The 23,252-nt window shown below is 40.7% G+C and overlaps 1 protein-coding gene across 1 annotated transcript; it reads right to left on the bottom strand.

Annotated features, from left to right (window-relative positions):
* Window positions 1-7,460: 7,460 nt before the first annotated feature.
* LOC134219488 (uncharacterized) lies at window positions 7,461-21,922 on the bottom strand. The gene is made up of 2 exons (XM_062698233.1): window positions 21,487-21,922; window positions 7,461-9,477 (listed from the first exon to the last, which is right to left on the bottom strand). Exons 1-2 carry the CDS (start codon window positions 21,530-21,532, stop codon window positions 7,712-7,714), a joined length of 1,812 nt encoding a protein of 603 aa, XP_062554217.1. The 5' UTR covers window positions 21,533-21,922; the 3' UTR covers window positions 7,461-7,711.
* Window positions 21,923-23,252: the final 1,330 nt, after the last annotated feature.

Here is a 23,252-nt window from a genome sequence, read left to right as displayed (position 1 = left end):
TATCGAGAAGAAAGCCATGTTTTGTATTTGATATACAAAGTTGCATTTGTTTGAAATTTCATTTTTAGTAGAAATATCGTTTCTGGACTATCCGGATCGATCGAAGTGTGCCGCGTTCAACTGATTATATAACATTTCACCGAAAACTATTTCGCGGGGCTCCACCCCAGTACCCCGAATCCCAGTACCCCGAATGCCGTTACCCCGAAGGCCACTACCCCGAATGGGACAGTACCCCGAAAGTCATTACCCCGAATGGGACACTACCCCGAAATCCATTACCCCGAAAGGCAATTATCCCGAAAACATTTAGAATCTATAGTATTCTATTGGCTCCACCCCAGTACCCCGAAGCCCAGTACCCCGAATGCCAGTACCCCGAAGGCCACTACCCCGAATGAGACAGTACCCCGAAAGTCATTACCCCGAATGGGACACTACCCCGAAATCCATTACCCCGAAAGGCCATTACCCCGAATACATTCCGAATCTGCAGTTTTTTCCAGCATTATTTACACCCACAGATACTCATGAATCGTAAAATGACAATCTTTGAAAATATAGAGTATATAGAAAGAATATATTAAGGCAATTAGAAAGGCAATTAACGTTTTATTTGTGTCTGCGTCTCCGGAATATTAACAATGAAGGTTCTATTTAACCAACATTTTTGTTTTTTGCCTTTCTCGTATACTATTTTTTCTAGCATTCTACGCCATTATTATCTGGGAAAGTGTTATTCTATGAAATGGAGTAAGTGTGGAGATAATACCTTCTTTCAATTAACATAAGGCGAACAGTGAAATTTATGCCTTCTTTAAATGAACGCGTTTGCCTGATATAAAGCAGAAAAAAAGATTTGCCTGCTTAAAATGAACGTATTTGCTCAGTTTGAGGCGAACAGAGAAGATGCTGATTTCTTTGAACGAATGTATTTGCCCGGTATAAGGCGAACATAGGAAATAAAGCCTTCTTTTAATGAACGCATTTGCCCAGTTGAAGTAGGATAGAGTTGGTAATGCATTATTTCAATTAATGCGTTTGTCCGCTTTAAGGCGATCAGAGTTGATGATGCCTTCTTTGGATAAACGCATTTGCCCGGGATAAGGCGAACATAGGAGATAATGCCTTCTTTAAACGAACGCGTTTACCCGGCTTAAGGCGAACATAGCTGATAAGACCTTTTTTTTAATGAACGCATCTCCCCGGGATAAGGTGAACAGAGTAGATTAGTAGATGATTCTTTTAATGAATGCAACTTCCCGGTTCTTTAAATGAACGCATTTGGCCGGTATAAGGCGAACCGAGTTGAAAATTCATTCTTTAAAGGAAAGCATTTGCCCGGTATATGTTGAAGAGAGTAGATGATGCCTTCTTTAAATAAATGCATTTGCCTGCCGAGCCGAGTTGATAACACCTTCTTTAAATTAAAGAATTTTCCCGGTTTAAGGCAAACATAGGAAATGCTGCCTTCTTTAAATAAACTCGTTAGCCCGGTTTGAGGAGAACCGAGTTGATAATGCCTTCTTTTAATGAACTAATTTGCCCGGAATGAGGCGAACAGTGAAAATAATGCCTGCTTTAAGTGAACGCAATTGCCCGGTATAAAGCGTTTACCCGATATGTCTTCAAGCTTTGGTGTCGTCATGACTATTTGGTTGCCGTAAAGTCATTGTCGCATGCGTCAATAACGATGCAACGAGTAGCAGAGGCGACACTATAACTCTCCGCTACTGTGGCATTTCGAGCTGCGCCCTGCATTGATTGCAGGATAATAGTTTCAAGCGGATAATAGTTTCAAATAGCACCGTTGAGTACCGAGTCTGAAACGGTGAACCTTGTCAAAGGTATGGAAATGCTAATATCATCTTCCAAACTTAGACGTACATGTTCATGGTAGAATTAGCATTTCCATATCATTGTAAATCGTTTAACTTCACGTGGAAGAAATTTACTCACAACTTTAATAGTGTACTTGTCAAAGGACTATCGGCTCGAAAAATAAGTACGGATATACGATCGAAATCCTCGTGAAAAATATGTAATTTGCTCGACTGAAGTTGCTTTACTGTTGTAGAATTCGTAAAACAAGTAATTATTTTTCACATGAATTCTAAATAAACTTCTTTTGATTTACGTTTTTTTATTGAAATAAACTACAAACTTGAAATCATGACTGATTCGGGGTACTGGCTTATTCGGGGTAGTATCAGATTCGGGGTGATGGCATTCGGGGTAGTGAAACATTATGGGTAATGGCGTTCGGGATAGTGGCCTTCGGGGTAACAGCATTATGGGTAATGGAATAATGGGTAGTGTCGTAGAGTCATTCTATTATTATGTTCAACACCAACAGATATCGATGAATCGCCAGTTTTTAACCAACCAGTTCAACCAACAGTTTTGATTTTTCTTCTAATTGGCTTTAACTATCATTCCTGTCATTATGACCTGGAAAAGTACTATTCTACGAAATGGAGTAAGAGATCCTTTTTTCCAAGAGAACGCGTTTTCCCGGTATAAGGCACACAGAGGAGATGATGCCTTCTTTAAATGGAAGCGTTTGCCCGGTATGAGGCGGACAGAGGAGATGATGCCTTCTTTAAATGGACGCGTTTGCCCGGTATAAGGCACACGGAGGAAATTATGCCTTTTTTTAATTAAATCGTTTGGTCCTGTATAAGGCAGACAGAGGAGATGATGCCTTCTTTAAATGGACGCGTTTGCCCGGTATAAGGCAGACAGAGGAAATTATGCCTTGTTTAAATGAACGCGTTTTCCCGGTATAAGACAGACAGAGGAGATGATGTCTTCTTTAAATGGACGCGTTTGCCCGGTATAAGGCAGACAGAGGAGATGATGCCTTCTTTAAATGGACGGGTTTGCCCGGTATAAGGCACACAGAGGAAATTATGCTTTGTTTAAATGAACGCATGTGCCCGGTATAAGGCAGACAGAGGAGATGATGCCTTCTTTAAATGGACGGGTTTGCTCGGTATAAGGCAGACAGAGGAGATAATACCTGCTTTTAATGAACGTGCTTATACCTCGATAAGGTACACAGAGGAAATACTGCCTTTTTAAAAGTAACGTCTGCTCGATAGAAGGCGAAACGAGATGATGCCTTCTTCAAGTCAACGCAACTTCCCGAAGACAAACAAGATCTCCCTTTCTCTCACTCTCATACACAAACCCCCTTACTCACTCACTTCCTCTGTCTCACTAATTATTACTCATTCACCCACTCTCATAGATTCACACACTCTTACTCACTTAACCACTCTTACTCACTCATCCACTTTTACCCATTCATTTACTCTGAATCATTCGCTCTCTCTTTCTCGCTCACTCTTACTCACTCACTCTTACTCGTTTACTCTTACTCGCTCGCTCACTAACTCTTACTCGCTCACTCACACACTCACTCTTACTCACTCACTCACTCTTACTCACCCATTCACCCCCTCGTCGATTTTGAGTTTTAGACCACGCTTTATCCAGAATCCGGATACAGCGACCAAGGAACAACTTCTACCTTGTTGCCCTAGTAGTCATGCTGACGTGGACCGCAATTGCCTCCAACTATCTGCATTGTGCATGAAAACGTGCAAACGGGATCTTACGGAGTAAGAAAACTTAGTTCCATACTGCATTGAAATAGTTTCAGCTCCAATTATTGTTCATTCATATGAATTATTAATAAACTTTTATTGAGTAACATTTTTTTCATTGAAATGAAGTATAAACTTGAAATAATGACTGATTCGGGTTACTGACTCATTCGGGGTAGTGTCCCATTAGGGGTAATGGCACTCGGGGTAGTGACTCATTCGGGGTTGTGGAGTTCGGGGTAGTGGCCTTCGGGGTAATTGCATTATGGGTAATGGAATTATGGGTAGTGTCGTAGAGTCATTTCGCGGAATTCATTTTCACGACTGAACATTTCGCGGAATAACATTGAAACTTTTCGCGGTACGACATTTGGCGGTTTGTACCTTTTCGCCGAATGACTTTTGGCGGTTTGTACCTTTTCGCCGAATGCACCATTTCGCGGAATATTGATAATAATAGCTTAGTGTTCATTCAGCACTTCCACAGTTATTACCTGCTTAGCTGCCAAGGCAAGTTACATGCATAAGGAAGGCCTCCCAGAATATGTAGAAGTAATTTTCGAAATTCCAATTGCCCCTTACAAATCCTTTATTATATCTGACTGACGGGCCAGACATATTGAAGGGATTATGTCCTCTTTACTTTGTTACGGATAGACGTTTTTATAATTAATCATTTATTTTTCCCTTTCGCCTTATACCGAGATTTAACCATTTAAAGAAGGCATTACTTATTCCTTCCCCTTATAACGGGCAGATTTGTTCTATTAAAGAAGGTTTTATCAACTCCTTTCGCCTTATACCGGGCAGACGCATCCATTCAAAGAAAACTGACTGACTGAGCTGACCTTATACTGAGCAGATGCATCCATTTAAAGAAGGCCTTATCCCTCCATTCGCCTTACGCCGGGCAGACGCGTTCTTTTAAAGAAGGCATTTTCAACTCCTTCGCCCTATACCGGGCGAATGCATCACGCAGAAAAACTACGTTAAAAATAAACATATTCTAGTTAAATCCAAACATAAATTCAGTTTGTTCTGGCATCAAAAATAAATATGTTTGGATCAAACATATTGTTGCATTTGAAGCGAACGAAAACTTTTTATTGAATCAAATGTGCGTTTCAATTTGTTTCAACCAGCTAAATGTTTGAAGCAAACATGGATATTATTGTTTTGGTTCGACCACTCATAATATTTTCGTATCAATTCTACCAATTTTCATATTCTGGTAGCATTTGACTACCAGATTTCACAATTCTAAACGTTCATATTTCATTTACTTACCTTTATGTACCTGAAAAAACATGCTTATCATCAATTTAGAAGCAAGAAAACATGTGATCCCACTCTTGCTCCTGCTCCTCTGCTGACTTCCGATCGGATCCGATTCGAACTCGAGTTTTTGTTTACTTTTGCAAGAGCGAGCGAGGGGCTGCCCACTAGTGTATGTATAAAACAAACAGGGATTTAATTTGGTTTTAAAAATAAATATGTTTGATTCAAACATATTACCATTTTAGAAATAAACATGTATATTATTGAAGCAAATGGAAGAAATTTATATCCGTGATCTATTTAAAAAAGGCGTTACCCCTCCCTCCGCCTTAAACCGAGCAGACGCGTTCTTTTGAAGAAGGCATTACCAACCCCTTTCGCCTTATACCGGGCAGATGCATCCATTTAAAGAAGGCGTTACCCCTCCCTTCGTCTTATACCGGGCAGATGCATCCACTTAAAGAAAGCATTATCCCTACTTTCGCCTTATACCGGGCAGACGCATCCATTCAAAGAAGGCATTATCAACTTCTTTCGCCTTATACTGGGCAGATGCATCCATTTAAAGAAAGCGTTACCCCTCCCTTCGCCTTACACTGGACAGATGCGTTCTTTCAAAGAAGGCATTATCAATTCTTTTCGCCTTATATGGGGCAGACTAGAGATGGTAGTACAATATCGGGTTTCGGGTTCGGGTCGGGTACGGGTTTGTGAGTTAGAAAAAAATCGGGTACGGGTTTAAGAAATAAAATACTGAATATTATTTTATTCAGTTTTGTTAATTGATAGACTTGTTCGTTGTTTGGGCTTTCGAATACAAACATTCTCGGGTACGGGTCGATTTCGGGTTTGACAAAAAAAAATATTCCGGGTTCGGGTCCGGGTTTGAAGACTAAGGAAGGCCTCCAAGAATATTTAGAAGTAGTTTTCAAAATTTCAATTGCCCCGTATACCAGGCAGATACATCCATTTGAAGAAGACGTTACCCCTCCTTCCGCCTTATAGCGGGCAGATGCGTTCATTTAAATAAGGCATTATCAACTCATTTCGCCTTATACCGAGCAGATGCATCCATTTAAAGGATGGCATTACCTCTGCCTTCGCATTATACTGGGCAGACGCAATCTTTTAAAGAAGGCATTATCAACTCCTTTCGCCTTATATCGGGCAGATGCAGCAATTTAAAGAAGGCGTTACCCCTCCCTTTGCCTTATACCGGGCAGACGCGTTCTTTTAAAGAAGGCATTATCAACTCCTTTTGCCTTATACCAGGCAGGTGCATCCATTTAAAGAAAGCGTTACCCCTCTCTTCGCCTTATACCAGGCAGATGCATCCATTTAAAGAAGGGTTCGGGTCGGGTTCGGGTTTGAAAAAATAGTACAATATCGGGTTCGGGTTGGATACGGGTTTGTAAGATAAAAAAATCGGTTCCGGGTTTAAAAAATAAAATACTGAAAATTAGTTTATTCAGTTTTGTTAGAAAAAAAATTAAGCTCTTTTTAGTGGAATGTATTCAACCGTCTAAGACGAGTTAATTAACCTCCATTTAATTCCACCAATTATTTCGATATCTTTGCAGATACGCACAGCAAATAATTTTGAAAACGACGTGTAAAATTGCAGCTAACCCTATCAAACGAATTAACATTCGATATTCAATTAAATTTGATTGACTTTTACAAGCAAGCACAGTTTAAATTTACTCCGATTTAAAACAACAGTAAGATCAATTGAATGTTACGTTTATTTGCATGCTCCGAATATGTGCATGAAAATACATTTAAAATCACAACATATTTTTATCTGTGCGTATTTCGAACACAACTGTGTGGTCGTCTTCAGTGTATCGTACTTGACTCGACAGTTTTGTTAATTGTGAGGCTAGTTCGTTGTTTGGGCTTACTTTTTTTCAATTTAAAGAGAACCAGAAAATATCTAGTTTGGATTTTCCGGGGAAAACGGAATGTCGCACCGCGAAAAAAATTCCGCGAAATGTTTTTCGGCGAAATAGTATTCAACCCCCCTAAACCCTTTCGACTATTCACTTGGTTCGATGTGCAATTTACACCACGGAGTAGCAACCATTACTGTGTACAGTCAGACTAAGCTAAGCAAAGCTGTGGAGTGAACATTTAAACTTTTCGTCAAACTTAGGTGTACAAGCTGCCTATAAATATTTTATTCTCTTATTAATATTTAGTTTAGATGCAGATTTTATCCTGTACGAGAAAAGCATATAAAAAATAACAAGGAAGTCCCGATAATGAGTGTGTTGTTTATTAATAATTGCTGTATGGGATTTTCATCTATTCACCGAAAAATAATCGATGAAAATCCCATACATAATGAGTTCGTATAATCGAATAGTTTCATCAGTGCCACAAAGCAAAGAAACTATTTCTTGGTCATGTTTAAAACTATAGAAAGAATTTGTGGCAAAAATGGATAGTTTAGGCCACGTGTTGTATCCACAAGACGATTATTATCCCAAACATCACGACAGAATAGAACAAAAGCAAAAGGACCATTATTCTCAAACTTTCTACCACAAACCAATAAAGACGAACAAGTTTCTTTCAAACTTTTTAATGGGAAGCCAACATCATTAATACGAACCCTAAAACCGATTCACCCCATATTAGCACCTTAATGTTTGAAACAAATTACAACAACCCACATCCGCTTCAGCTGAAACTAAAAGGATCGCAAAAATGTGTTCTCTTCTTTCTCATCCGGAGCACCATCGTCGGTGTTATTAGCCGGAAAATCACACACCACATTCATACACAAAAATCTGTACAAACAGAAGTATCTAATGAAGCTACTCGTCCAAGCACCACGTGTTCCGCTTGTTGGGGTCGTTTAAACTTTTCGACAACAGGCTCAATTGACCGTTGGCCTCCAGTTGACTAATTATCATATTTATTTTCGTTCCTTTTCCGGCCGCCGAGGGAACCGTAGAAGATGGACTGGTGCTGGTACTGTTGCTGCCACTATTAGTAGTAGCTTTGGCCGAAATGCCGGACGGTGGTTTTGACGCCACATCTGGTATGTGTTCGTGCTGAAAGGCGAGCTGCTTCTTGGAGGAGAGTGCCTTACGAGTGTGCTTCGATTGCTCCGACGACGATGTTCCGTTGCCATCAGAAGGGGCTGATTTATGGAAACGATTAAAGAGCCAACTTTTAACCGGCGTCGTCGAAGTGGGCGTCGTTGGGGTGGATGTGGGAGCGGAAACGGAAGTGTTCGTCGCAACAGTTGGCACTACCGTGTGGCTAATTGGTTCACACTTGTTTGCCCTGGGAGTTGTCGTGGGAGAAATCAGACCGTCATTAGTTATTTTAGTTGGACCTGTTTCCGTGTGTTGTTGACTTTGGTGTTTGTGGTGACAAACATCGACGACGGGTGGCTTCGGAGTGTCATAGTTGTGCTGTTGGTTTTGTTCAACGAATTCGTGTTGTTTGTGCAAAAGTTGGGGCTCTTCATAGATGCTGTCCGTGTGATCCGCGAGTCCGTCACCAGTTAAACAACTGTTGTCAGGTTCATCATCCGGTGTGGGAGGAAGTGGCAGCTTCCTGGAACTATTGATTGCGATAGAGCTTTCGGACTTTCCTAGCAGACATTGTTCGAGTGCTACAATCCACTCGTTCAGCTCCTTGAAGCTTGGTGACAAAAAGCATATCTTCGAATCATTCTGAGTAATTATGTTGAATTGGTGCTTTTCATTAAACTGGTCATTCAAATTGAGATCTAACTTCAAATCCTTAACTTGTATGCACTGAACTGGTTTGAGTTCATTACAATTGTTGTATATCAACAGCCAACGATCCAACAAACCAACATAAAATTTCTTCGTTTGATCGAAGAACAGTCGTTTCTCTTGCCTGAAAAGTGTTCCGAACATGGGAGACTGCTTGATGCGTAGATGGGCTGCTGGTAAACCACTAAAGGGACACTTGCTATCATCGTCATCTATTGGGATTACGCACGCTACATTATTCAATTTTATGTCTGGAGAGCAGTCGTCGTACAGACTTCTATCGGTTGTAAAGTCATAACAATTTTCTTCCAAGTTGAGCTCCTCTTCGTTTTTGTTAGATAAGTCTTCTTCCCGGAAACTGCTAGCAGCCTCATCCTTGTCGAAATTTTCACAAGAGTCAATCTTATCTGTTGGTTGGGTTAAATTAATATCATTTTTATGTCCTACTCTGTTCATCTCCAGATATGAGTTTTCCTCCTCCTCGCCATCTTCTGCTCCATCTAATCCTTTCTTCAATGGTTCCAACGATGGGGATTCCAGCATGGATGCCAGCAGCCATTCGTGCAACTTTCCAAGCACCGCATTGCATTTGTGTATCAACGTAAGGCGATGAGATTCATCTATTTTATTGACAATATTCATGTACTCGGCACTCTCTGTTCGGTCCTGGGGAATCCAGTCGCATATATCGTCGCTTTTCACCATGTCAGCAGTAGTAGAAGCGGCAGCGGCACATTGCGGGTGTCGTCCCCGTCCGTTTATTGCAATGGCCTTCCTCGGGGAATTGCACATTTTTGCCGATGCGGTTGCATCCAGGAATTGAAGCATGTCTAGAAGGATACCATGGGGATAGAAAAAGGAAAAAAAATGAATGTTTTGGACAATTTCAACATTTCCCATTCAAGTCGCGTGTGTGGCGACAAAATGGGTACCACTGGGGCACATAGACGATGTCGATTTCGGATACAGTGCGGAACAAATTGCAAGCTTTCCTATGTAGATGCAATAAATTTGAATATTGAAATACTGTAATGCATTTACAAATCAAGATAACGTTCAATTTGAATCACATGGTAATAACATTTAGTAATAAAAAAATCTAGTTGAATTTCTGAAAAAGTTATACACGATTTCTCTCAATCTCGTAAAATAAAATTCAACATTCATTTATACCCGAAATAGAATGTGAGAATCTCAACCGCAAAAATAGTTTTTTTTTCTATTAAATGCCTGTGATTTAAAAAAACTAAACAACAAGGACTTGATAACCCCTCCCCTGGCCACAGCGAGTCGATGGAATTGCTTAAATAGTTGTCCTAAGCACCTTCTATCCCGCCAGAATATCCACATGGAGATCACATAATCAAGATCGTGTCAAGTCTGCTTATGGATGCAATTAAACATTCATCTCTCGTTTTATCAAGTATCGTGCGCGAATTGCCAGATTTAGGCTAGTAGCAAGCCATGACTTGTCCTCTTCTTGCCTGATCTATGTAGCGTGCACCCGCACTGCCGCTAACCGCAAGTCGAGCACATCTGTATATGGGCCTCCATATACAGATGTGCTCGACTTGCGGTTAGCGGCAGCGCAGGTATGGTGAGCCGCTCCCCAAGCCGCATAATAAGACATCCAGTAAATATTCTGTGGTTTGGATAATCACAAGGTACGCCTAGAAGACCGCTGGAAAATAATGCGTGGTTTGGAAAGCTGGCCGGGATACGACCAACCTTAGGGAAGATCGTGTAACCAACCGCGGTAGGAACTATAGTCGTATGCTGACATGGAAGAAGGGATTTGCTCCTCTCCAGCGGTGTGAATCTGAGCTTTGTTCTCCATGTCAGGAGCAGCTGATCATCGTCCGAGTGCCAGCGAGAGACTTTAAGGAAAACTGTGCACATCATGCTGCATTGTGTTAGCATCGAGAAGGCAGCCCCTTCAACGCGATATTGGTAGCGCAACCCTGATACGGTAGCCTACAGAAGATTTTTCAGCAAAGCAAACGGATTGATTCAACAGCAACAGACCCGACAACGAATAAAGGACAAACATTGGAAAGTCGGATCTTGGAATGTGAGAACGTGAGGCTGAGCTGAAGAAGGTCGGCGTGAGTGTGGCAGCAATCCGAGAAATACGGTGGTCCAGAACTGGAGAACGTGAATTCCGGGCAATGGATTCCATAGCACACTTCACTTCATTCAAGTACCACATCTACTATAGCGGCGGTGACAGAGCAGAACGAGGAGTTGGCTTTATGGTGATCGGGAAACAGATGAAGCGTGTTATCCGGTGGAAGCCGATACGCGACCGCATTTGCGTGTTGAAAATAAAGGGCAAAATCTTCACCTATAGCCTGATCAGCATCAATGCCCCAACGGACGATAAGCCGGATGACATGAAGGATGAGTTCTATGAGAGCCTTGATAAGGCCTACGGAGAGTGCCCACACCTGAACGATGAAAGAGACACTTTCTTGCTAAAACTCATCCATGTCAAAGCATACTTACTTACTTGATACTTGATGGGCTACAGCTCTTCGATGAACCTACGCCGAATGGAGTATCCTTCTCCACTGGACTCGATCCTGGGCCAATCGCTTCCAGTCGCCCTGAACATTGAGCGTCCTCAGGTCCTCTTCAACTGCAAAAAGCCATCGTGTACGCGGCCTTCCACGAAGCCTGCGGCCTCTTCCGGGTTCTCTACTAAATATTATCTTCGCTTGACGTTCTTCCGGCATACGAACAACGTGACCAGCCCACCGTAGTCTGCCGTGTTGTATAAGCTTCATAATATTCAGCCCTTTATATACCTGGTACAATTCATGATTCATGCGACGCCGCCAGAAGCCGTTCTCCTGTTTACCGCCGAGTATTGTCCGCAGCACCTTACGCTCAAACACTCCGAAAGCTCTCTGATCAGCCTCCTTTAACGTCCATGTTTCATGGCCGTATAAAGCCACCGGAAGAATCAGAGTAGTACACTGCGCGAGTTTTATTTTCGTTTGCAGACTACGGGACTTAAGCTGGTTACGAAGTCCGTAATAAGCCCTATTTGCAGCTGCAATATGCCTTTTCACCTCGCGGGTAATATCATTATCGCACGTCATTAATGCTCCAAGATACAAATTTTTCATCATCCAACACCATTTCACTACCACCACCACTAATGAACCCACGTTGATTGCCAGCGACCATGTACTTCGTTTTGCTGGTATTGATCGTGAGTCCAATCCTCGCTGTCTGCCTCTTAAAAGGCACAAAAGCCTCTTCCACGGCACGGCGATCAATTCCGATAATATCGATATCGTCCGCAAATCCCAGGAGCATATGCGATTTTGTGATAATGGTACCGCTTCTTTGCACACCAGCTCTCTTAATCGCTCGCTCGAGCGCTATATTGAATAGTAGATTCGAGAGTACATCACCCTGCTTTAATCCATCTAAGGTAACAAATGACGTCGATATTTCATCCGCAACCCTTACACTTGATTTCGATCCGTCCAACGTTATACGAATCAGCCGTATCAGTTTCGCCGGAAAACCATGTTCAAACATAATTTGCCATAATTCATTCCGTTTCACTGAATTGTACGCCGCCTTGAAATCAATAAACAGATGATGTGTCTGCAAGTTGTACACCCGGAATTTATCAAGGATTTGTCTCAGGGTAAACATTTGATCCGTCGTTGATCGGCCCTCACGAAAACCTGCTTGGTATTCGCCGACGAAGGACTCTTCAAGCGGTCTCAATCTACGGGACATAATTTTGTACGCCGAATTAAGGAGGGTTATTCCTCGGTAATTGGCGCACTCTAGTCTGTGCCCTTTCTTAAAGAGAGGGCAAATGAGGCCGTTCAACCAGCTAGCAGGCATTTGCTTGTCTACCCATATTTTCGACATAATATGGTGCAGAACTCCATAATGCTGCTCACCGCCATGTTTGAGAAGTTCAGCCGGGAGCTGGTCCTTCCCCGTAGCCTTATTGTTTTCAGCTCTTTAACAGCTTTTTTAACCTCATCTAGTGTAGGTGACTCCACAGCTTGTCCATCGTCGCTAATATTTATTCTGTTCACCGATGCTCCGTCACTTCCTCCATTTAACAAAGTCTTGCTTCCACCTGGCAGCCACTTCAGTTTTAACTGTCAGCAAATTCCCTTGTTGGTCGTTGCACATGACAAGAGATGGCGCTGTCTTTCTCCGCACGCCATTGACAGACTCATAAAACCTCCGCCTATCGTTCTGCTCCATTTTTCCTGCGCCTCACTAATAACTTATTCTTCGTACTCTTTTTTCTTCCTGCGACACCAACATCCGGCTTCTGGCAACGTTCTTCTCGTCTGTCACTCTCTGGCTTCTCTGGCCGCTCGCTGCGCAGAGCCAGAGGGAGCGTAAACGTTGCAGATGGTCGTGTCGTGTATTCTGAGCGCTATCAGCTTTCAGGCTATCCAGACTCTTCTCAACCTGAGTGACCTGGATGTGGTCCTTCACCGCAATAGCTGTGCCTCTCCACATTTGCGAAAACGACAAAGCCAGGCAAGGAAAGCTGTTCGTTTTCGACTTCCTGCAGGCACACGATATCAAGACACTGGCTGCTAATAAAATTTCGGAGCGCGTTCAGCTTCGTGAGGTTGGTGATGGTTCCTGTGTTTATTGATGCGAGGTTGTAGGACGTGAGAGCCATTTAAAGATATTAGTTCTCGTCCCGCTCATCGTTACCGTAGTCGTATCGTTGCTTCTTGCCGGGCGGGCGACCTCGACTTCGGCTACTCCTCGTAGATGTTGACGAGTCATCCGTCTCGTTGCCGGCTGTTTGGCTTTGCGATCGAATTGCGCAATAGGTTTCTAAAAACATCCACCAAGGCCACTTCTTCCGGATCGACGACGAAGATGAGCTGCGCTCTTGTGGTGCTTGCAACAACGGGCTAGGGGACACCGTTCGTGCGGTGCTCGCAGTTGGCTGGCTTGCTGGTTGTTTGTTTGAGCCAAACGGTTCATTCTGACTCGCCGGCTTCGTTAGCTCGGGAAAGGCCTCCAGCGAACAGGGTTGCCACATATACAGATTATTCTGTATTTTACAGATTTTTGAGGTAGAGCGGTGACCAAGAATCTGTATGTACAGATATACAGATTTTTAGCAAAATTACAGATTTTACAGATTTATTGAAGAGAACAGTACTGAAAATTATAATACAAATTATGTAAATAATCATATTAGCAAAATTTCAATTTGAAAATACAGAGCAAATTGGCTCTGGTAGGTTTTACTTTTTATTAACAGTTTATTAAAATCAACGATATTGAAACCATATTATGCTCCGTAAAATGTTCGGACTATATTTGAATAAAGTGGTCTCAGAAAAAGCTCAAGCAATAATAAAAGAAAATCAGATCTAGCCTTTATTCACATATCCAGAATCAGTAGTTCTGCTTAGTAGGTTTAGTGTGACTGAACGGTTGGTCCTCTAAAGTGGCAACAATAGTTAAAGACGGACCCTCGACAGATTTCATTCACAAATTATCAAATTTACATAATTTTTAAAACAAAGTTTGCTCAAAAACTATTTTGATTGGGTTTAGATGGATACAGATTTTCAATACAGATTTGAAGATTTCCTGAAGAAAAAATACAGATTTAAATGTGGCAACCCTGCCAGCGAAGCTGGTGGTGGAGCGACGGAGCATTGTTCGATCGGTTTGACGATCGGAGGTTTCGCACCGTTCGTCTTCTTCGGCGGTTGGCGTGGCCCAGATTGCTTCGTCACGTTCGCGTAGCTGAGTTCGTGAGCCTGCTCTTTGCAGTGTTTGCAAGAGGCAACCTGGCCCTTGTAGTGAATGTATGCTTGTTGTCCATCGATTGTGACCTACGAGTCAATATTCCGCTGAATCAGCATACGAGCCGACCGTATACCGAGCGTGATGCCACCGAACTCGAAACCATCACCCCACGTTAATTCCCGCAAAGAAATAACTTCCCCGAACGCACTGAGAAATTCCACAATCTTCTCTTCGGAAACGTTTTCCGGCAGATCGTGCACTTCCACTTCCACACTTCCATCTTCCATAGTTATACGGAGCTTGTGCTTCTTCCCCGCAATATCCACCTCATGCTTTTCGTCGTGTTCGTCCACGATTTTTTGTGCGTCAGGTCTTTCACCTTGACGAACGCACATTGTTCACCGCGGTGGCACTGAAATCTCACTACATCGTCTTTCTGCAGTCCTAGAACTGTGCGGCAAAAGCCATGCACCTTCTCGAAAGACGGCTTCATTGGAAAGCGCAAATAGTCTATTCGGAAAGTGTTTTCTCGCCTCATCGCGAAACACTAAAGCGCGCGACGCGGCACAGACAGATGAAAGATAAACCACCGGAATAAATCGCTTGACTTTTGGAGAGCGTAATCGAAAACACGTTTGCTCGTCTCAGAAGTTGAGCGGAAACTTCGCATAATCGTTTCACGCATCACACTTTTTTTTAACGGATTGGATCTGATATTTGTCTCTTAAATTAAAAATATCGAAATCCGATATCAGGTACAAAAAATCGATACGGTCAAATATCTAACATCAGAAAATCGATGCAAAATATCGATCAAACGGAGTGAAAATATCGATACCCGATAGATCGTATCGGTATCGCTAATTCCTAAATGAAATACGTATCTGTTTGATACATAAAAATTAATTAGTGGAAGTAAATGGAAGAATAATAGTGTTTTAAACGTGTAACATTTCCCCTAAGACGCGCGCATATAATTAATCATTGCCAGAGACGGATACTTTTTCAAAGCGGTGCCACCTCCGAAGTGATTTCGGACTCCCAGGCATAAAATTCAACACAATGCACAGTGGGAGAAAACTGACCCAAAAAGGTACCTATTTATTGCGGCTACTTACAAAATTGACGACAAATCGAATGGTGCTGTTTTCATTCGCTGGAAAATGCTAGAACGTTTTGCCCCATTGAGCCCCAAAAATCATATTTTTTCTTTGACAACTACAATTTGAAATCGATTGCGGCTGAATATTTCTTAAAATTGATAGAAGCTGACTATTTTTTTTGTTTTCTAATGCTAATTTAGTAGGGAGAAAGTAAAAAATTGTATCGGGTCCGGTCGTGTTTTCTTCCATAAGCAGACTGCAAAATGATCGACCGGTCATCAAAATTTTGTTATGCTTTGTGCGGGTGAGTAAATTATTAAGGGAAAATTACATAAAAGTACAGTTGAATAGCAGATTTAACAGTACTGATTTTACAGCCGGTGATTTCTTGAGTATTTTTAAAACTTAATTTGTGTTAATTAATGTACTCGTATTCAATAAAACTAATCAAATTTAAGTATGTATAATTTTACTTTATTCTAGGTAATAAGATAAGGCTATTGGCAAATACAAACTATGCGTGTGCTTGAATGATAAAATTGAAGTAAGTAAATAAATATATTTAAACCAGAAAACAGATATAACAGATCAATTAGTTGCATGTAATGCAATAATATGCAAATGCAATGGAATACAACAAACGCCTCAATATATGCTATATGGGGATCAAGTGTGTCCAATCTGTGGGGGATCAAGTGTGTCCATGTTGAGTATTTATTAGAGTGGGGCATCATGATTATTTTTTTCAAATCAACGTTTTTTCGATTAAGAAAAAGTCGAGTCATGTACGAGACACTGAAGGACAGGGTTGCCACATTTAAATCTGTATTTTTTCTTCAGGAAATCTTCATATCTGTATCTCAAGTCAAAAAATCTGTATTGAAAATCTGTATCCATCTAAACCCAATCAAAATAGTTTTTGAGCAAACTTTGTTTTAAAAATTATGTAAATTTGATAATTTGTGAATGAAATCTGTCGAGGGTCCGTCTTTAACTATTGTTGCCACTTTAGAGGACCAACCGTTCAGTCACACTAAACCTACTAAGCAGAACTACTGATTCTGGATATGTGAATAAAGGCTAGATCTGATTTTCTTTTATTATTGCTTGAGTCCACTTTATTCAAATGTAGTCCGAACATTTTACGGAGCATAATATGGTTTCAATATCGTTGATTTGCATTAACTTTTAATAAAAAGTAAAACCTACCAGAGCCAATTTGCTCTGTATTTTCAAATTAAAATTTTGCTAATATGATGGATCGTAATAAGATGAGTTTGGTGAAGAATTTAAATTATTTACATAATTTGTATTATAATTTTCAGTACTGTTCTCTTCAATAAATCTGTAAAATCTGTAATTTTGCTAAAAATCTGTATATCTGTACATACAGATTCTTGGTCACCGCTCTACCTCAAAAATCTGTAAAATACAGAATAATCTGTATATGTGGCAACCCTGCTGAAGGAGGCCTTACTGTTGAGGTCGAAATACGTATCTGTCAAGGCACAATCAAGTGGTGGAAATAAATGGGATAGTACGAACTCGTCATCGCGTTTGAAGTTTGTATGGAAATTAGTATAGGAAAACGTATATTTTTGCATTTTTACTTCTAGAGGTTTCAATTCAATTCAAACGAAGTGGGACATTGTGTTGAAGTATAAACCGAAGGATGCCGAAAAGCATTGCTGAAGAAGATTCGTATCTTTGAAAAATTTAATTGTCGAAGCCAGAGGCTTTGCAATTCCTAAATATAAAATTAAATTCAACTCCATTATTATTGACGATAATCTTCAGCTACTGATCCGTCTTAAAAATGTGAAGCGAAGGCAATACCAAAGAACTCGCGATCCCGTGTTGAAAGTTATTAATTTGTTAGTTAATTTTCAAAATGGAATTAAAAAATGTTTCGCTATTCTGAAAATTCCAGCTTTGAGAACAATGTCTTGGATGGATCCCAGTTCGAAACCCTTTTGGAAATTAACGAAAATTCTTTTAAAAAAACCTCAAAAGCCAATTCCAGCGTTTAAAGAGGGAAATAAAATTTTATTAACAAATGGCGAAAAAGCTCAAAAACTTGCTCAGCAGTTCGAGAGTGCCCATAATTTTAGTCTAGGTCTCACTAGTCCAATTGAGGATCAGGTTACACGGAGCTTCGAAGACATTCTAAATCAAGAGAATGTTTTTGACCCTTCGTTGGGAACTAATTTGGATGAAGTGAAATCTATTACTAGAAAACTTAAAAATATGAAAACACCTAGTGATGATGGTATTTTCTTCATACTTATAAAAAAAAACTTCCTGTGAGCTCTTTATCCTTTCTGGTTCATTTATTTAACAAATAACGGATCTGAAATGGCACAAATGCTAGCGTTGAAGCCAGCAGATCTTGAGGTTCTGAGTTCGATCCTCCAGTATATTAGATGGTTCTTGGGCCTTCAGATCGACAAAATTTGGAAACTTTGATGAAGGGAAAAAGGCACAAGAGGCTACCGGCGGAGAAGGTTTCGAGTTGCTATCTTCCGGCGGCTTGCAGGCTGCCGGAACTGAGCAGATTTACAACATGACGAAATATCATCTATCACAATTGACGCATCACGGATCGGAGTGCATTGTTCTGAGTGCTGCAAGGGTGAGGGTATTCCGGATGTATAGGTAAGTTACAGGGATTGATCCTTGAGCGAATGCCTTAAGATGTTGTCCCGCAAAATAGGTAATTGGATTTTTCATTTGTAAGACGTTTGGTATAGCAATAAGTGCGCAGCCTACAGATTGTTGCTGCGGATACATCTGTAGGAATATATTATCATGGTTTCAAATTACAGTATACCCCCGCAAACCGACAAATTTATGTCCGGACTATCGAGATTTTTATCGTTAATTTGACTGTCAAATCCATACAAATGAACCAAAACAAAATCACAACAAAAACTTGAAAATTGACAGCATAATGTGTTTGAATCAAATGGGTGTTGATACTTTTAATCCGGAAAATTCTGAATGAGCGAGATCCGGACTAACAAATCGTCGAATTGGGTAGATACTGCATGTGTTAGAGAAGATGCTGTGCGATGTGAAAATCCCACATGGTAGAATCAATCAAAACATTTTCAAAAAATTGGCCATTTCCAGCAACAATGAGCATTACGTTGCGCGATAGTATATAATGTGGATAACCTCCGTGAAATTTAGTGTGCTGCTTCCATTGCTTTTACTAATTAGTTTTAGACAAAAAGTAAATCCCTGTCATCATTCTTGTCTATTCTTTTATGTGTTTTATAAGTGAATACGTGTCTAAATGGATGATCGAAATGTACCGCGCCATGGGCATTTAACCACCCATCAGTTATTCAGAGTTACGAATTTGATTCGGCTCAACAAATCTGAAGGATATTCGACTGGAGTTGCTTTTCTTGATATAGAGAAAGCATTTGACAGTGTTTAGCATGAAGGTTTGATTACAAATAACATAACATGATTTCCTCATGATATTTTAGTGCAAAATATTGATATTTTCGCCTGATCTTTTATCTCTTATATCAATCATGTCCATATCTCATTTTGCTATCTTATCAAGATTTGATATTATTGAGCTATTTTCCTCTGCTCGGGTATGAATGCGGTTCTAATTAATTGGTCTAGCGAAGCTAAATATTTACGACTTTTGCTATATCAAAAATTAACTTTTAAAAGTCACATTGAAGGCATTGATGCCAAAGGTAACAAATGTATTAAGTGTCTATATCCACTTATAAGAACAAACTTTTGATTTTCAAACAAATTTTTAGACCAGCCATGTTGTATGCTGTGTCAATATGGACTAGTTGCTGCAGAACCAGGAAGAAGGCACTCCAGAGGATTGAATATTGAGATATTGCAACAAATGTCCAACAAAATTATTTCAAATTTAGGCAATAATCGTTGCAACCATCTTTTGCAACGATTAGCTCCTTGCACCCTTAGTATAAATTAGGTTAAGTTTAGTGTTAGTTGATATCATTGTAATTCCTACATGGTTCAATTCAACCAGAGGAAAAATCCTTACTGCCAGATACCAGCACTGCCAAACTACATGGACCAAAAACTGAATGTTATTTCAAAATTATTGATCTTATAGGGCTGGGATGCTAATTGGAGTTATTCGGAATCATTTTTCAACGTGGGTCAAGAATTAAGGTCGGGTCAAGAATTAAGAAGGGTTTTGCCTACAAACAACAACAATGCTGTCGAAAACATTGATTTCCTTCATATAGTTCGAACAATCAATCTTTAAAGCGTTATAACATTTTTTGTAGACGTTCCTGCAACGTACCTTTTTCAGCAAAGTGTGTCGGCATCTTTTAGACTATATGCTAACGTAATGAGTCACGTAATTCACGATAATTTGAAGCCGCTAAGAGCAAAATGTAAAAAAGTACGATTTTCCATACTAATCTCCATATAACTTTAAAACGCGATGCGGAAAGTGAGGACGCAACCAATCGAGCCCATATTTTGCACAGTTGATCGGGGTCCCAAAACGATTCAGAAAAACCTTGAGAGCTTGATTGGATGAAGTTTGCGTTTTTCCATACAACTGCGCCCACTCTATTATTTATCTTGGTGTATTTCTGCATTCAATGTGAAATGAGCAATAATCAATTTAATGGGCTTATTCAGTTCTGCGATAATAAAACTACGTCCAGTAAAAAAATTACACGTTATTAAACTTTTTTCCTCTGCAGAGAAAAAGAATTGAGAACGCTAAAATAGTAAAATTTCAATTAATTGCATATTATTCGTCAACTCGCCCGTACGATAACCATTTTTTTGTTAAATATCTTGGCTGTGCATATGCACAGCACATGTTTCGAAATGGACAAATTGATATGAAATTTGCGAAAAAGAATCCACGTGTTTTGGAGGGACTCGAACCCTCAACCTCGTACTCTCTAGATAGGAATAACCCAAGCAACCAGAAGTTCAGATTTTACTTAAATTTACTCTTAACCGAACTAATTGGTTCACTATGGTTCACATCAAGTTCCAAGCATCCTTAACGAAACTTTGAAGTTCACTTAAACGCTCCCACCATACGAAAAATTACTTAAAATGAGAGCTGATTAAGCCAGTATAGCCCTTCTTATCCGAACTTCTGGTTGCTTGGGAATATGCAATTAATTATAATCAAGTGTCGGTCTTCCACCGTCATTAGTCGTCTGAGTACATGCGACCGCACACGTAAGGCAATCAAAGTCACCAAATGCTTTAGCCAAGCAAGCCTTTGGCATAGCAGAGTGCGATTGATTCGCATTCTATATCAGTCCGCCCAGCCTGTTGTTGGGGGCTGGAACATAATGGAACTAACATCAAATGTTACTCAGATTCAATTATCTGTGTAATGGATAAGTTTACACATACCAGTGTTATAAAAATTTGATTAGTTTTCGATACAACAGGGGGAATCATGTTTCCCCGGGGATCAAGTGTGTCAAGTTTCAGCATCAGCCCAGCATCACCCGCTGGCTCCGTCATACGACTACTGTCTGCGAAGCGGTGATAGTTTTTTTTTTACTCGCGTAAAATCCTTGATTACCCAATAGTTAGCCAAAAATTAGTCACCTACTGCTGATTGTCAGGATCAAAATCAAAATCAAAATAGTGCCTTTGCACTGATATTTATAAGTTTTAATTAAATCTTCAGTTCAGAATATGAAATAATTTAAACATAACATAACGCTTGCTAAAATTACGATACAGAAGATATGAAAAAAATTGCCCCCCTCCTCCCTGCTCAAAATCTGACTACTACTACTTGCTAAATCACCTCATGACAATTATTTGCCTTATCAACATACCAGACCACCCACCACTGTGAAGAATCTTCCGCTACTGACAAAAGTTCAAAATTCCTGAATTGTGACTTGATTCGGACCCACACTTTCGTTCGTAACATTTGACCACCACTGTGACTCCAATACTTACCAGTCAAAAGTTCCATCCATTCAACGAGATTCGCCTTGACATCCATTTCCCCCAGGATGCCCGGTCGATCCTGTCAGCAACAAGAGCAATAGCAACAGCTTCTATTCCAAAGGCCGGCGGTCTTCAAAAATTGCAATTCAATCGTTGAGATCTCCATTCACTAGCAAACACAAGGAAAAATAAATATCCTTCCGGCCCGACTAATCAATTCCTCTTGGAATCAGTCCCCTCTTGAATCGATTGGTTGGAACGCGCGATTGTCCGGATAACGATAACGACGGCGGCGACAACGAAATAATTACGGGAAAACACGTCTTGACCCGGCACCGGTGAACGTTAGAGTACCGACACTCGCCACCTTCGAGGCAAAACAAGAAAAAATTAATTCAAGATAAAAATCACCCGCTGAGTGGATTTTCCGAGAGTCTAATTTTGTTCCGTTCCATTTTTAACCAAAGCATCTTCTCCATTGTCACCGACGTTGTTTGTTGCCTTGTGCTTGCGGAGTTGTCGTCGGTCGCTTTGTACATGCTTGGTAGGTGTCGCGCATTGGACGGCTGAGCTCTAGCAGGTTCTACGATGCGGAAGAGGTAAAAAAATGGAAAGTATGCTCCGATGGGTCGGGTGTGAGTGAACGAGATTTGATGCAGCGCGTATTACGCTGACAACATAGGCGACGACGACTCCGGAGACTCAAGCATCTATTATCTGCGTATGTAGCTATGCCAAATGTTTGATTAGTGTTGCCACATGTTCAGACTTATCGCTTTTTCATTTCAATTGTATACAATTTTTTTAATTTCTCTACAATTTATTCTAAGCTCGGAAAAATGATTAAGCAAATGTGTTTGGAGCAGCTTTTAAATATATTTGAAAAAGAACAAGTTTCCAAGTTTTGATATGATACGGCAACACGTATTGTATTGCTCCAGCATGGATGTCTCGGGATGAATGGATTCGATGGATGGAAATGAAAAAAAATATCCCAACGCATATCGAGTGGGATGACTCTGTGACACATTTGTGGTGACAAACGGCAGCACAGAGGAAGTTTATTTTCTCTCCAACATTTAGCATTTATTTATTGCTCTGCCATTGTCTGATTATCGCCGTGCTTCCATTCCATCTCACCAACCCCGCATCGATTTCCATTATCCTGTCGGAAGCCGGTAGGTGAAATGCCACGACCGAGGAACGCTCGATTGGCGGTTCGCATAGGGATCGCTGGTTCGCTGGGAATCGGAATCGCAACAAGGCTGGAAGCAACTCCGGAATCTCGATATCTCGTGCGAAAGCCGCACTTTTGCGGAAATGCGAAATCGGTGTGCGGTTTCGCTTGGAATTTGGTGGGAGGCGCTCATATTGTTGTCGAGCTTCAACAAGTAGGTAGGATGGCAAACACTCCCACAGGGGATCGATTGTTTGAATAATAAACATGATCCAAGCGATGGGGGAAAACTTAATAGGAATGATTATATCATCTATGCTTAATTAGATAATGATTCAAGCAAATCAATTTTTAGTATATCTATAGAACCTGAACCTGGACTCTCCACACTTGGCACATCTAGACTGACGCGCTAACCATCTGGACTATTAACCAGATGCGGAAAGACGCGACCAAAGGCAATCATAATCCACGTTTCATGCTATGCGGATGTGCCAAGTGGAAGGGTAACAGGGATAGCAATGAGTGATACGAGTGGAATAAGCACTATGCATATTTGGGTCCATTTCCGTCATCAAGCTAAATGAAATCGGGAAGA

The sequence above is a fragment of the Armigeres subalbatus genome, chromosome 3, assembly GCF_024139115.2.
Source record: "Armigeres subalbatus isolate Guangzhou_Male chromosome 3, GZ_Asu_2, whole genome shotgun sequence".
In the NCBI taxonomy this organism is placed as follows: domain Eukaryota; kingdom Metazoa; phylum Arthropoda; class Insecta; order Diptera; family Culicidae; genus Armigeres; species Armigeres subalbatus.
Note: the sequence above shows the minus strand (reverse complement) of the source record. Positions and strands in the feature narration are given on the sequence as shown.